The sequence below is a fragment of the Peromyscus eremicus genome, chromosome 4 (genome assembly GCF_949786415.1).
Source record: "Peromyscus eremicus chromosome 4, PerEre_H2_v1, whole genome shotgun sequence".
Lineage (NCBI taxonomy): Eukaryota > Metazoa > Chordata > Mammalia > Rodentia > Cricetidae > Peromyscus > Peromyscus eremicus.
The window spans coordinates 113,966,922-113,981,930 of NC_081419.1; the positions used below are offsets into that span (position 1 = coordinate 113,966,922).

At 40.4% G+C, this 15,009-nt stretch overlaps 1 protein-coding gene across 4 annotated transcripts in view; it reads right to left on the reverse strand.

Moving 5' to 3' along the window:
* Positions 1-14,090, reverse strand: part of Tasp1 (taspase 1) — a 262,299-nt gene extending 248,209 nt beyond the window's left edge. For all 4 annotated transcript variants that reach the window (XR_009378907.1, XR_009378908.1, XM_059261514.1 and 1 more), the window contains exons 1-2: positions 14,032-14,090; positions 8,611-8,829 (exon numbers count right to left, since the gene is read on the reverse strand). Coding sequence is in view for 2 of the 4 variants with exons in the window: in XM_059261514.1 (XP_059117497.1) it covers positions 8,611-8,755 (145 nt within the window). In the remaining 2 variants the exon portion in view is untranslated. The remainder of the gene's footprint in view (positions 1-8,610; positions 8,830-14,031) is intronic.
* Positions 14,091-15,009: the final 919 nt, after the last annotated feature.

The following is a 15,009-nucleotide window of genomic DNA, read 5'->3' on the forward strand; positions in this document are numbered from 1 at the left end:
AGTGGGGTAAAGAGGATTGAGAAACAAGGAGAAATGAAAAGGGCTAACAAAAATGAAGTGTGCATAAAGAAGCTACATGGGAAGCCGGGCAGTGGTGGCACAAGCCTTTAATCCCAGCACTCAGGAAGCAGAAGCAGAGCCAGATGGATCTCTGTGAGTTCGAGGCTAGCCTAGGCTACAGAGTGAGTTCCAGGAAAGGCTCCAAAGCTACACAGAGAAACCCTGTCTCAAAAGAAGAAGAAGAAAAAAAAAAAGAAGCTACATGGGAACCTATGGTCTTGCAACTCAAGTAAAAAGATAATAAGAAAGAGCAGAACACATATGATATGAAGAACACGGGAGGGGTAGTAATAGGAGCTAAGGTTAAGGAGGGGATGGGAGCAGTGGGTGAGGAAAGGAGTGCAGGAGGTAGGTATAACCAAAACTAAAAATGTATGAAAAAGCATTATGAAACCTCATTATTTTATAAGCTAAAATATATTTCATTTTTTCTTTAAAAAAGAAATTTGGATGGCAGTACCCCACATGGCTGAATAAGGCTGCTCCCAAAAGATGGGTTATGAAATATCTGTTTCATGCACTATGAGTTAGTTATTAGCAAGGAAGGCCCCAGAAGTATCAAAAACAATACAGGCTATTGCCTTTGCTCCTGATTGTCATCATAACTACAGAGTAATACCTAATTGCTAGAAACACCTCATACTTAAATTGTAGGACATAAAAATCAATCTTGAACTGATCAGGAAATTCTTTCCCTGCTAGCTAGCTTTCATAATGTTAGAAAGTACTAAAGGAGGAGAGACATCAATGGTGTTCTGAACCCTGAACACTACAATACAAATCCACTGGGCATGATGGATCCACTGGGGCAACAGCAGTAACACTGCCTACAGTCATGACCAACCATTCTCTTGATTAGCCCTGAGGTCTGCTACACAGGAGAGAACTCAAGCCAGGCACTACTCACAGTCAAAATCCATGACTAGGGAGGTTATAGGCTCTACAGGAGAACCTATCAATATTGCTTTGCTAAATGGCCATTTTGTTAAACTGCTCTCTAAATATTTATCCATAAATGGGTGCTGTTCTCAATTTTGATCCAATAATTTTCTTACTGAAGAGGGTAGTGGTTACTGTAGACTCATAATTGTCCAAAGTGCTGAAAAAAAAAGTAGCTATGAATACTCAGTTACTGTGGTGATGTTTTATTTGTGCTGAAATGTGTTGATATTATATTTGTGCTTTAATAAATAAAGCTTGCCTGCGGATCAGAGGAAAAGGAACAGCCATTATAAATAAACAAAGAAGTCAGGCAATGGTAGCACACGCCCTTAATCCTATCACTTGGCAGGCTGGAATCTGTCTGGACCTCTGTGAGTTCAAGGCCACACTGGAAACAGAGCCAAGTGTGGTGGCACACACCTTAAATTCCAACACTAATTAATCATGCAGGTCTGTGTACAGACAGACAGGAAGTGACAGAGCTGGGCAGGAAGAGAAAGTGATGTAGCTGGACAGAGAGAGCAAATCAGATGGCAGAACAGAAGGCATAAGGGCATGAGTAGACAGGAAATAGCTCGCATTTGGAAGCTGCAGTATTTTCACCCCTATATCTGGCTCTGTGTTTCTTATTTAATAAGACCATTTAGAAATTAAAGAGGGTTGATTATAAATACAATCTCTTTCTAAAAAAGATAGATTACTGAACCTATTTTTAAACAGCAACAATTGGATTTTAGTTTATTGATACAAATTTAAAGTTAATTTTGTTATACTGTATGTATATTTCTAATTTTCTTAAGTATTTTGTTTGTGCAACTCATTTGAAATTATAATGTATAATTAAGAAATACAAATTAATAATTAGTCATCTATGATAATCAAACTTGTAGTCATATTAGTTAAGTTTTCTAGGTATACATAGATATATTTCAATTAAGTAGGTAATCTTCAAATACTTCAAAGACCTACAGAATATGGCATTTAAAATGTTTCAAAAACTTAAGACTTTCTGGACAGTGAGACACGTCTGCTCCTGGTAGCACCGATTTACTTCAAAGAGAAAGATGGGCGTCAAAGACACTCCACTCCATACGGAGTTTATCTTCTTGGCAAAAATAGCCATTTGGGCAAGAAACTGTTCTTGTCTGGACTGCTTGACAAAATGTTTACTGGACACGCAGGACTCATAGGAAGGTGACCACTGAACTTTGCAAGGCGAGATGGTCCTTCAGGTTCCTGCTTTGCAGAGGAGACTGCCAAACATTCTACAGGACACAGGAAAAAGTAACAAAAAAAAAACTCTAGGCCTATAGGCTAAAGATGGATGCCCCAACGTTACAGAGGAACTTTGGATGACTGTCCAGGCAGACAGCTGTCTCTGTCATTTCCAGATTTTTGGAAGTTGCTTACAATGCACTTCCTGTTTACTTAGGTAATATTATATCCTTCTGGGGTCTTTGATGTAGTTGAAGACTTGATAGTTATAATTTTCCCTGGTAATGATAAATTAGATATGAAACTTTACACTCACAAATATAGGATAGATAGAATATTTTCTTTAATTTTGCCAAATACAAATATACTAGATATTGTAACCATAATTCTTGCTTCATAACTGTTCTATTACATATAATTTTACTATGTTAAAGTTAAAACCTTCCTTTTTGATTAGACAGAAAAAGGGGAAGTGCTGTGGAATGTCACTGTGTATGTTGTGAATGTTTGCTCTGATTGGTTGATAAATAAAATGCTGATTGGCCAGTAGCCAGGCAGAAAGTATAGGCGAAATAAGCAGACAAGGAAAATTCTGGGAAGAGGAAGGCAGAGTCAAGAGTCACCAGTCAGACACAGAGGAAACAAGATGACAAGGTAGAACTGAGAAAAGGTACCAAGCCACGTAGCTAAACATAAATAAGAATTATGAGTTAATTTAAGTGTAAGAGCTAGTCAGTAATAAACCTGAGCTAATGACCAAGCAGTTATAATTAATATAAGCCTCTGTGTGTTTACTAGGGGACACGAGTGGGGGAGATTTGTCCCGACCACCAGCTGGCCGCCATACAGGAAAACTTCCACCTACAAGATACAAATGGGACATACATATCAACCACCACTCCTAGCCCCCTGCAAGGCTTAGAGAACATCAAAGAAGGATCAGAAAGAATGTAAGGGCTTGAGGATGGAAGAAATGCTGTCCTCGTGTGGCTACTGCACAAACAAACTCATAGCAGCTATAATTACACAAGACCTACACAAGATCAAACCAGCTAAAGGAACCCAGCATGAAGTGGGAGGGGCTCCTGATGGCTGCTGAGGAGTCATTTTTCTTTAGGGTGGTGGCCACTAGAAGGTTGCCCAAACCCCAGCAGATGACCCTACACCCTTGCTCATGTGGGCAACATTAACTGGACTAAGTTATTTAAAAAGAAAACACAAAGTTGGAAGGGAGATGTGTTGGGGAGGAGCTGAGGAGAGCTGGAGGGAAGGACTACAGGAAATCTGATCAAGATATATCATATATATGTGTGTGTGTGTGTGTGTGTGTGTGTGTGTGTGTGTGTGTGTGAAATTTTAAAAGAATACATGTTTAAAAGTTAACTTAAGAGCCAGGCAGTGGTGGCACACGCCTTTAATCCCAGCACTCGGGAGGCAGAGCCTGGCGGATCTCTGTGAGTTCGAGGCCAGCCTGGGCTACCAAGTGAGTTCCAGGAAAGGCGCAAAGCTACACAGAGAGACCCTGTCTTGAAAAACCAAAAAAAAAAAAAGTTAACTTAAGAAAATCAAGTAGGCATAACCATTAGACTATCAGAGATACTGCCTGTAAGTAGTTCACACCAACAGACGCAGCCCTATGGTGTAAAGCATGTGATCCTAGGTCTGCTGTGTCCCAACTCAGGGACCCCAAACTTTCAGCAATATTTGCTAAGGCATGGGATTATTACTGCCAAATAAGCTTAGCATGTAATTTTTTCTGAGTAGAATAAAGAAAAGAGCTCAATATGGCCCCAAATGATCTTTAGAATCTGGTTAATATTTGCCCAGTTCCCTGTTTGACAAAGGAAACACAGGCTCAGCACTCAGAGCACTCCCATGTAATAACACATAGCAAAAACTTTATTCACTATTATGTTTGCACTGTGTGAGCTATGGTTTCTCTACTGCAAATAACACTGACATACACTATGTAGACAAGTCTCTGCTTTTCAATTTTAAGATTAAAGGTTGGGTCTGAAGAGATGGCTCAGTGGTTAAGAGCATGCACTGCTCTTGCAGAATCCCAGCTCAGTTCCTAGCTCCCACACTAGACAGATCACATCCGCCTGTACCTCCTGCTCCAGAGAATCTAAGACCCTCTTCTGGGCCTCTGTGGGCACATATACTCACATATATGTAATGCATATATGTAAATGCATATATGTAAATATAAAAAAAAATATTTTATCAAAAATTTAAAGGTGGCTACTTTGTTTTGGTTTTTTTCTTTGGTTGGCTGGTTGGTTGGTTGGTTGGTTTGGATTGGATTGAATTCTTCAGGTGGCTCCAGTTGGTTGGGAATTCTTTTTGTAGCCCATGCTGGCCTCAGACTCACGGTATTCTTCCTAACACAGACTTCCAAGTGCTGGGATTAGTATATGTCCCCATGCACAGTTGACTTTTTTCTTATTATCAGTATCAGATTAGCCAATGTTGAGAATAGCTAGGTAAAAACAAAACTCTAGGACTGGAGAGAAGGCTCAGTGGTTAAGAGCACTGGTTGCTCTTCCAGAGGTCCTGAGTTCAATTCCCAGCAACCACATGGTGGCTCAGAACCATTTACAGTGGGATCTGATGCCCTCTTCTGTCATGAACATGTACAGGAAGACAGAACACTCACACACATAAATAAATAAATAAATAAATCTTTAAAAAAATTTTTGAAAAACTCTACTAAATGTTGGGTAAGTCTAATGCTGAACAAAACAGTTGTACATTATGTGAGAAATGTAATCTTTAACGTTAAATATGTAAGATACAGACTTCTTCATAATCAACAATCTATTTGAATTTCTAATAATTTAGAAATAGAGGATGTGAGCCAGTCAGTGGTGGCACATGCCTTTAATACCAGCACTTGGGAGGCAGAGGCAGGAGGATCTCTGTGAGTTTGAGGCCACCCTGGTATACAGAGTGAGTTCCAGGACAGCCAAGACTGTTACACAGAGAAACTCTGTCTTGAAAAACAAAAAAATAAAATAAAATAAAAAGGAAGGAAGAAAGAAAGAAAACAGAAAAAGACAAAAGAAAAAAAGAAAAGAAATAGAGGATGTGGCTATAGCCATGCCACCCTGAACTGACACAATCTCAGCTGATCTCAGAAGCTAAGCAGGGTCAAGCCTGGCCAGATAAGAAGAGGTTGTCACAAGATTTCCTGCCACAGCCCAGACTGATCCCTACTTATTCTGATCTCTAGCACAGTCTTTAGCTGGGGGCCATTACCAACAAGTATGTCTGAAAGAGGAAGAACAGAATCATAACAGTCAAAAAAAAGCAATGTTTTCCAAATATCTAAAGCTGTTACTACTTGTCTAAGTTTCAGATGTTTCTTGTACTTTTTACCAATAACTTTAAAGACAGTTACTCACTGGTATTATGGATGCACTGCTGACATGATAATGAACCAGAGATTCAGAAGCAGGAGTTAAGAGTCCCAGGTCTACTTTAAATTGAGTAAAAGTACACACATTTCAATACATTTGTCTCATCTCACCTTTTCTTTCTTTTTTTAAAGATCCTGTTTTTATCTCTGCGGGTGTGTGAGCATGCCTGCCTGCACATGTGCGTGTTTGTGTATGCCACACGTGTGCAAGTGCCCATAAGTACCAAAGTATCAGATCCTCTGGAGCTGGGGTTACAGGAGATGCTAAGCTGCCTTATGGGGTTGCTAGGAACTGAACTCAAGTCCTCTGAGATCAGCAAGAGTTCTTAACCACTGAGCCATTTCTCCAGCCCCCTCATCTCTCTTTGTAAAAGAGGGGAGTGTGGTGGGAAAACAGAATAGACAAAAGAAAGGGAATTAGCCAGTTTAAGTGGCACATGCCAAGGCAAGAAACTCACAAATCTGAGGCAAGCCTGTGCTATATAACAGGACCCTATCTTGAAGATAAGCTACATATCTGCGTATGGTGGCTCATGTCTACAGTATCAGCACGGAAAGGCTAAGCTGGAGAACTGCCCTGAGTTCCAGGTCAGCTTAGGCTACAAAGTAAGTTCTGGGCCAGCCTGGGCTAGAGTGAGACAGTGTCTTAAAAAAAAAATGGGGAGAGGGGAGCACAACTAGATGGCTCAGCAGATAAGTACCTGTGGCAAGCCTGGCAATCTGAGTTCAGTCTCCAGAAGCTATGTAAAGGTGAAAGGAGCAAACCATCTCACAAGGTTGTCCTTTGACACATGCACCACAGCACAAGCACCCACACACAATATCATATGCACACATAATAATAATAATTTTTAAAAATTAAACAATAAAAAAGCAAAGGCTGATGATGTACCTCTGTGACTAGGCACTCACCTAGCACACATAAGACCCTATAGTAAAAGAGGGAGAAAGACGGGGTGTGACATATGGGGCAGGGATCTGGAAGAGACAGAGAAATCAAACTTCCTATATTTTATGTTAGTTAACCCCTCTGGACTAGATTCTAAGGGACTTCCAAGTTCTCCAGCCTGAAAAATAGCCAAAGGTTAACAACCAGACTAGTTTCGTGAGAAATAGGTCTAGTCTAGATAAAGCTAAAAGGAGACTTTCCATTCTTTCTCTACAAGTATCATGGAGTTTACATTCTATATGCAAAAAAATGGAAATGGCCAAAAAAGGAAGCGCCTGCTGAGTAGACGTGACCTCAAAGCCACGCCTCCCAAAGTGGAGGATCCAGGAATTAAGTTTTACTCTGCCCTCATGGTCCTCTAAGTAGACAGATCACAGGATGAGACAGTGTCAAAAATTTAGGGTCAATTAAGGGTTTCTCAGCTCTGCTCAGCAGTGCAACTGGAGTCATTCAAGGCACTGAGTCTCGAGTCCTAAGGTTCTTCACTTATAATACTAGGAAAATATGAGCCAGTGAAATGATTTACCTCAAAATATAATTCTTTGATTTTTTTACATTAATTATTTATTTTGTGTCTGTGTGGGTATGTGCATGCAAGCATACACAGAGACAAACATGTGGAGGTCATGTGTGACCACTGTGGGAGTCGGCTCTCTTCCTCCATGTGAATTCCAAGATTGAACTCAGGTTGTCAAGCTGGTGGCAAGCACCTTTACCCACTAAGCTAGGTCACTGTTAACAAAATATTCTTCTTGAGTATAATATAAGGTGGCTACTCAAGAGGACTGCAGACAGAAAACTAGAGGGAAAAAGGTTTTTACTATTCAAGACATCTACATCTCTAAGTAAGCAGGATTCCTCTGAAGCCCTTTATCTGGCTTCTTCACATCTACTAAAGATCCTACCAAATTATCTTTGTCAACAGACTGTGACAGTCTTCTGATGACTGTAACCTGGGAGACCATCTCTCCATAATAAGACATTTGTTCACAACTTATTTCTTCTCTTTGTCCTCTCAGAACCTGTCACCACCTCCCCAACAGGTACTTCGAGTCTGTAGCTGGAAAGACTATTGCAGCTTCAACCATCTGGCCCTTTCTTTGTGTCTCAAAAGCTAGTACACATATTCATGTTAATACATTTGCTATAGTTTTTCTCCCATTAATCTTTCAATTGTCAGTTCATTTCATAAAGAATCACTGAATCTGCAGAGGGCAAAGAGAAATTAAAACATTCTTACAAGGCTAAACTATGGGCTGTCGAGATGGCTCTGTAGGCAAGGGTGCTTGCCACCATGACTGAATTCAATCCCGATAACCTACATAGTGGAGAAAACTGACACCCATAACTGACCTCCACAAATATGCTATGGTGTTTATGCCTAGACACAAGGACACAGACATACACACATATAGATAGACGGATGGATGGATGGATGAGGGGAAAAAGCTGATCTATATAATTTTGTAATTATACTTTAAGATGGCCACTGTCTAAAATGGGGCCAGAAAGAATTTTTCAGTGGCATTATCCTATAAAACATAAACCAGAACTTAAAAACTTACTTTGGTTTCAAGCCAGGCATAGCAGTACACAATTTTAATCCCAGCACTTGGGAGGCAGAGGCAGGTGGATCTCTGTGAGTTTGAGACCAGCTTGGTCTATATATTGAGTTCTAGGACAGTCAGAACTACATAATGAGATCCTGTCTCTAAATAAATAAACAAGCAAATAAATATTTAAAATTTACTTTGGGTTTAACACTACTGATCTAAACATATGTACTATATAAGGTAAAGATAAATAAGAGAGAGGGGAAATAAGGAAGACATAGGAAGACGTATCATTGTAAGACCTTCCAACAAGGAGTATAGAATAGGCCCTCACTCTATTAACATCTAACGGGTTCTTGGGTTCCAATCTCTCTTTGGCAGATACAAAATGCAGTCTTCAGTGTTTTTCAAAGCAAAAAACAGAAAACATTCTTTTCAGCTTCCACTTCAACTCACCCACAAGGTCTCACCTGCATGCACCAGCACAAAGCCCCCTCGTTTCTCCTCACAGGGCTGCCTTGTTTCTGATTCCTTGACTGTTACTTTAGCAGCAGATGCCTGAGGTGATCTGGAAGGCAGTCCTTCTCCAGAACTCATCCCCTTCTCCATGGTCATTCTCCAAGATTATCATCTTCTATCAGGAAAAGAGCATCCTTCCATGCAAAAGCAACTTCACAGGAGGAGTTACCCTAGAGAAAAATAGGAAGAGATTACCTCTATTTCTTTCTATCAACATGCACATTACTTACAAAAAGTCATGCACATATATTTTTCAAAATAGGTATTTTTTTAAATAGTTGAACTGGATAATAATAACAGAACATGAGAAGCTTACAATTTAAATCCCTGTCCAGTGACAGTACTTGTCTGAACACACATAAACTAAAGAACTTACTATAAAAAGATCTCAGCAGGACAGAAAACAGTGGCTTCCAGGCTGTGCCTTGGCCTAGGTGACTTCATTTTACAAGCCAAATTTTGGTCCATTTTGAGTACATATGCAGAAGCAAATTGACTCTGCTCCTAATTGTACACACTGTGCACAGATAATGCTACCTGTCCAGCACCATGCAGGGGTGGCACAGACTGAAAACCAACTTGTTATTTAAAGTAAAAAGGCACCTCTATAAACATATCAGACTGGGAACATAGGAGTACGTGGGGATATTAAATCTTACCAGACAAAGAGAAGCCAAAATTTTACCGAAGACATCAGTCTGAGGAAGGGTGTTACACCTTTATCTGGGCACCCTAACACTATGAGCAATGGCCTCCACCAACCTGTCATCTCACCACCCAGTGTGTGTATGAAGGGATCCACAGGCAAAGAAATCTGGACTGTCTCTGAGGATTAAGCTCAGATAAGTCCCTACTGATGAAATGGCCCACTCACATTATCATCTGCCAATCTGCCCAGTTCTAGGCCCACACCTCACCTCTGTTGACTCCATGGTTCCACACCTCACCTCTGCAGCTCAACTCAATCCTGAGGCCTGGGATCAACTCTGACCCTGCAGCCCTGCTATGTGTGGCTCCTGCAGCTCTCCATCAGCATCAGCTCTCCACCTCTGCCTCCAGGAAAGCCTCTGCACTGCTTGAACTCCCTGTACCTTCTTTACCACATTCTGTAACCTACACTAACATACATAATTACTGAAAAATATGTAGTGTGTGATATGAGTAATTAAGATTGGGATTAAGGGGCAGGAGAAATGGCTCAGAGGTTAAGAGCACTGGCTGTTCTTCCAAAGGTCCTGAGTTCAATTCCCAGCACCCACATGGTGGCCCACAACCATCTGTAATGAGATCTGGCTCCCTCTTCTGGCCTGCAGGGATACATGCAAACAGAACACTGTATACACAATAAATAAATAAATCTAAAAAAAAAAAGATTCGGATTAAAAAAAAAACTGTTTGAAATAGCTAACTATCAAGGCAAATTTGACAACTTTACAAATTAGAGGCAACAAAAGCTTGTGAACTTGTTATTCAATCATTTTTTTCTTTCTTTCTTATTTTGTTTGTTTTTGAGATAAGGCATCATGTATCCCCTGCAGGCCTTGAACACATGTTACCAACAATGGCCTCGACTTTCTGATCCTCCTGACTCTACCTCCAGAATCCTGAGATTACAAGCATGTCCCACCACACCCAGTGTTGTGCAGTCCTTGAAATCTAACCCAGGGTTTGCAGCTTGGTAGGCAAACAAACACTCTAACAACCAAGCAATATCCCAGGGTGCTCCCCAATAAATTCTAACACTGTAGAAAGATACAAATGTTCTGTGTATGAACATAACATACTCATGACATCAGTAGTAAGAGCCTTAAAATGAATAATATTGAATACAATATCATTGTACAATACAATGTACATACAATCAACATTCTAAAACTGATTAGGACATTGAAGGTTTCACAGTCTGAATATAATAAATGCTAATAAATCGTATACTTTGAGTTGACACATAAATTTTATCTTAACCAAGCTGTCTAAAACATAAGCTCTTGCTTCCCATTAACTGTACTTTTCTGATTTACCTAAGCCAACGGTCTTCTCTTAGTCTCCTCCTCCACGCTGTTTCTCTAACCTCCTGCTCTTCATGGCAAGCTCACCAACCTATGATCCTAGTTCATAAGCCCTCTGGGCCTATTTTCAACATCTCCAGAACTGTGCTTACTGCCAATCTTTCCAAACAATCCTCTCAGCAAAACACATGATTTCTTAGCTTTTTTATGCTCTGACTTGAAATAAAATTGTGACTAGAGCCATGGTTTTTTTCTCCTTGAAGCTCCATCTTGGTGTTCCTTGTTAACCTACCAAAATGAGCTCATTTTTTCCCCCTAAAGTCTAGGTCATCCCCACAGCATTTTTCATAGTTGCAAAATCCTTTTCTAACTCACCTTACAGTCATATATATATATATATATAAATCACATAATTTTTTAGTTTTCCTATCACGTGATGACTTTTTTTAATTAAACAATTTAGAAGTATCATGTTTCCTGTTTAATCTTTCCAAAGTAGTATAGGAGGAAGACAATCAAGAAATCATCTATCTGATAATAAAATATTTCTTTACAGAAGAAATCTAGCCCTTAAGCTATTGCAACTGATAATAAAGAGTCATTGATAGGAGACTCACTGCAAGCTTAAGGCCAGCCTGGTCTACAAAATGGGTGGCAGGCCAACCAGGGATATGAAGTGAGAAGCTCTCATTTTAAAAAACAAACACAGTATTTTGTGCTTTCAGTATCATATTGAGATTGCAATGCTTCATTAAATGAGTTCCAGAACAAACTCAAATTCATCTTTGAGCCAGTAACTCTACTTCTGAGCACACCTTCTACCTAAATTTTAAACAGTCTTTCTTAGGTTGGTTTGTGTTGTTGATGATCATTTGTTTTGTTTTGTGAGACAGGGTCTCATGTGGCCCAGACTGACCTCAAACTCCTGATCCTCCTCCCTCCACTTCCCAAGCTCTAGGATTTCTAGCATATGCCACCACTCCTGGCTAGCTTTACAGAGTTTATGCTATGCTTAATATAGGGTAATATAGAATTTTAAAAACATGTGCGACCTAAGAGTTCAACAGAGAGGAACAGTTATAACTAACATTATTTGTGGCCAACTGATTTTCAAGATGGATGCCTAAGTCAGTTAATGGGAAAAGGAAAGTCACCAAAGGTGATGAAAATTAGATAGCCAGAAGGCAAAAAGTAAAGCTGTGCTCCTCTCTGCTACTATACACCAAAATTAAGTACATCAAAAACTATAAAAACTTTTAGATTACCAGAAGTTATACAGTGGTAAATATTTCTGACTCTAGATTCAGCAATATTTTTTGTTGTGGTGGTCGTTTTTGTTTGTTTAGTTTTTAAAGACAGGGTCTCTCTATCTGAGACCGAGTCATTCTATTATGTAGTTCTGGCCTCTGTTAATAAGACACACATGTGGTAGATGGACATTAAAAAAAAAAAAAAAAAAAAAAAAAAAAAAAACCTGGTCAAACATTACACATTTCTCCAAAATTATATAAGGATCAATTAGTACATGGAAAGATCCTTAAGATTATTAACCATAGAAAGCAAAACAATAAGGAGATACTATTTCACTAGTACCACTAAGATACAAATAATCAAAACAACAGGTGTTTGCCAGGATTTAGAGAAACAGGCCTTCATAATCTATGCGATTTAATATGCTGTAGCCACTTTACAAGGTATGCTCAGTTCTCAAAACACATGACCCAGGAGTTCCACTTCTAGGTACATACAAAAAAAAAAAGAAAAAAAGAAATAAAGAAAAACTAAAAGCAAATATCCACACAAAAAGTCATAGAGGATGTGTAGAATTATTCCAAACAGCCCAAAATACAAAACAATACAACCACATATCCATAAAAAGGAATGGGTGAGTTATGTAGGTCAGTGGTAGAATTCTTACCTAGCATGTGAGGTCCATCCCCAGAATAACAGGGAAAAATAAATAAATAAAAATAACGTATTTTTACATAGTCATGGACAAACCCTGAAAACATTACGCTTGCTAACTGAAAGAGGCTAGACACAAAAGGACACCTGTTACATGCTTCCATTTACTTGAAATGTACAAAACAGGAAGATGCATATAGAACCATGGATCAGAAGTTGGGGGTGGGAGGGGCAGCTGGTGGAGGGTTAACTCTAATGGGCATGAGATTTTTGGTGAAGGTGATAAACATGTTCTGGGACTAGACAGCAATACTATAAAACTTTTGAACACTTAAAACACACACACACAGAGTTACAATTTAAAAGAATGGATTTTGTACTGAGTTGATTACACCTCAAAAAGAAAAAAACATAACCAGGGCTGGAAAGATGGCTTAGCAGTAACGAGCACTTGCTTCTCTTGCAGAAGACCTGAGTTGCTCCTAGCACCACACGCTGGCTTATAATTATCCATGATTCCAGTTCCAGGAAATAGGATGCCCTCTTCTGGCCTCCATGGACATGCACGTGGTGCAGACTGACATTATGATGCAAACACTCATCCACATAAAATTAAAAAAAAAAAAAAAAACTAAAGACAAAGCATAATCAATCTATCCATGCAATGAATGCAACATACACAAACTGCAGTTTTTACTTTGAACCGTACTGTACACACACATTTGCAGGTGATAGCTTAAACACCTAAGAAATTATAGAGCCTTAATTGAGGCAACTATGTTAACCTCTATTTCTGCATTTCCCAAACGTTTTCTAATAACCACTGCTTTCTGAAGTAGTGAGAAAAAAAAAAAAAAGGTTTATTTACAACAAACAAAAAGGGAAATTATGAAATGCTCAAGTGTGTAAGTTAAACTTCCTTAGCTTATTTTTCAAAGATCTTAGTCCAATGGCCCCTAATAAACCTTTCTTTCCTCTCCCAGCAGAATTACGCTGAACTCGGTATCACTATGCCCTCTACTTCAAAACACCTCCAGCTGCTTCCTCTACTCGGCCCTAGCCTCCGCTGCCTCTGCACTGGATGCTAATGTCCCTCGGGACTCAAACCAGGCCTCTAATACACTCCGGGAAGCTCTGGCCCCACTGCGACAGCAGCATGTGGCACATCCCAGACCCTGCGCGGTCCCGGAGGCTGTGAGTGCCCTGCAGCCTGTGACTGCACAGCGCGCGAAGCGCTACGAGAACTCCGCAGCCAAGCAAACTGGCGGGGCCCACGCGTGACCGTGACTCGGGGCCTGGGACTCCGTGGGCCCCTGCCCCAGGACAGGCAGGTGGCGCCGTGAGCGCCGTCCCGTGCGGTCGGGAGAGCACGCCGCGCGGGCCTGCGGGGCCACACGGAGACCGAGGCTCGGCGGCGGCGGCGGCGACGCGGACAGCGTGAGAACGAGGGACACTCACCCGCGTCAGCGCAGAGCACTCCTTGCGCCGGAAGTAGTCGCTCGCCCGTTGCCAGGGTGAGGAAGCGGGAGTGGCATGAAGCCTTTCCATTGGCTGAGGGTGCACACGTGGCCGGAAGCAGACGCCCTGCGTGGGTGTGTCTCTGCCATCTAGTCTGTTACGGGTTCTTTGGCTTCAGAGCGGAGACACACAGGTCTGCCTCTGGTTTCTGATATTTGGGGATTTCTTTTCTTTATTTTTTTTTTGACATATTTCGGTTTGTTTGTTGTCGTAGCTGTGCAGTCAACGTTACCCACCTCGCCTTCACTGTGCCCTGGAATTAGCTCGCAGGACGTGTCTGCCTCTTACCCACGTGGTTAGCTGACTAGGGCAGTTGCACGAAATGAAAATAGTGGCCATCATTGATTACCGGGTTGCTGTACAGCCCTTCTCCCGTCATTCTTGCAACTTGACTCCTATGGAAAACTAGGATTCTACCTACATTCTATCTAGGGGTTGCATCTAGTGAGAGTCAGCCTTATCCTAGGAAGAAGGAAATGTCCTGAGCCTTACTAACTGCCCAGGATCAAAGACCAGGACCCAGTAGCAATTTCATACAGTTTCTTTGTAACTAGTATCTTTTAACTAGTATCTTGAATCCTTTAACAAATAGCCTGCTTAGGGAAGCAGATATTGGAAGGAATAGAATAGTGCAAGTTAAGTATCACTTTACCTGAAATAGTTAGGATGAAAAATATTTGGGTTTTTTGTTTTGTTTTTGTTTTTGTGGGGGTTTTTTTGTTTGTTTGTTTTAGTTTTTTCAAATTTGAAGTACTTGCTTATACATAATAAGACGTCCAGGGGATAGGACCCCAGTTGGAAAAAGAAATACTCAATTGTATTTCACACAGAGCCTAAAGGTAATTTTGTAAAGCATTTTTAAATAATTTCGTGCATGGTGTGGGAGCAGTTGAGGTTTTGGATTTTTAGATTAGAAAT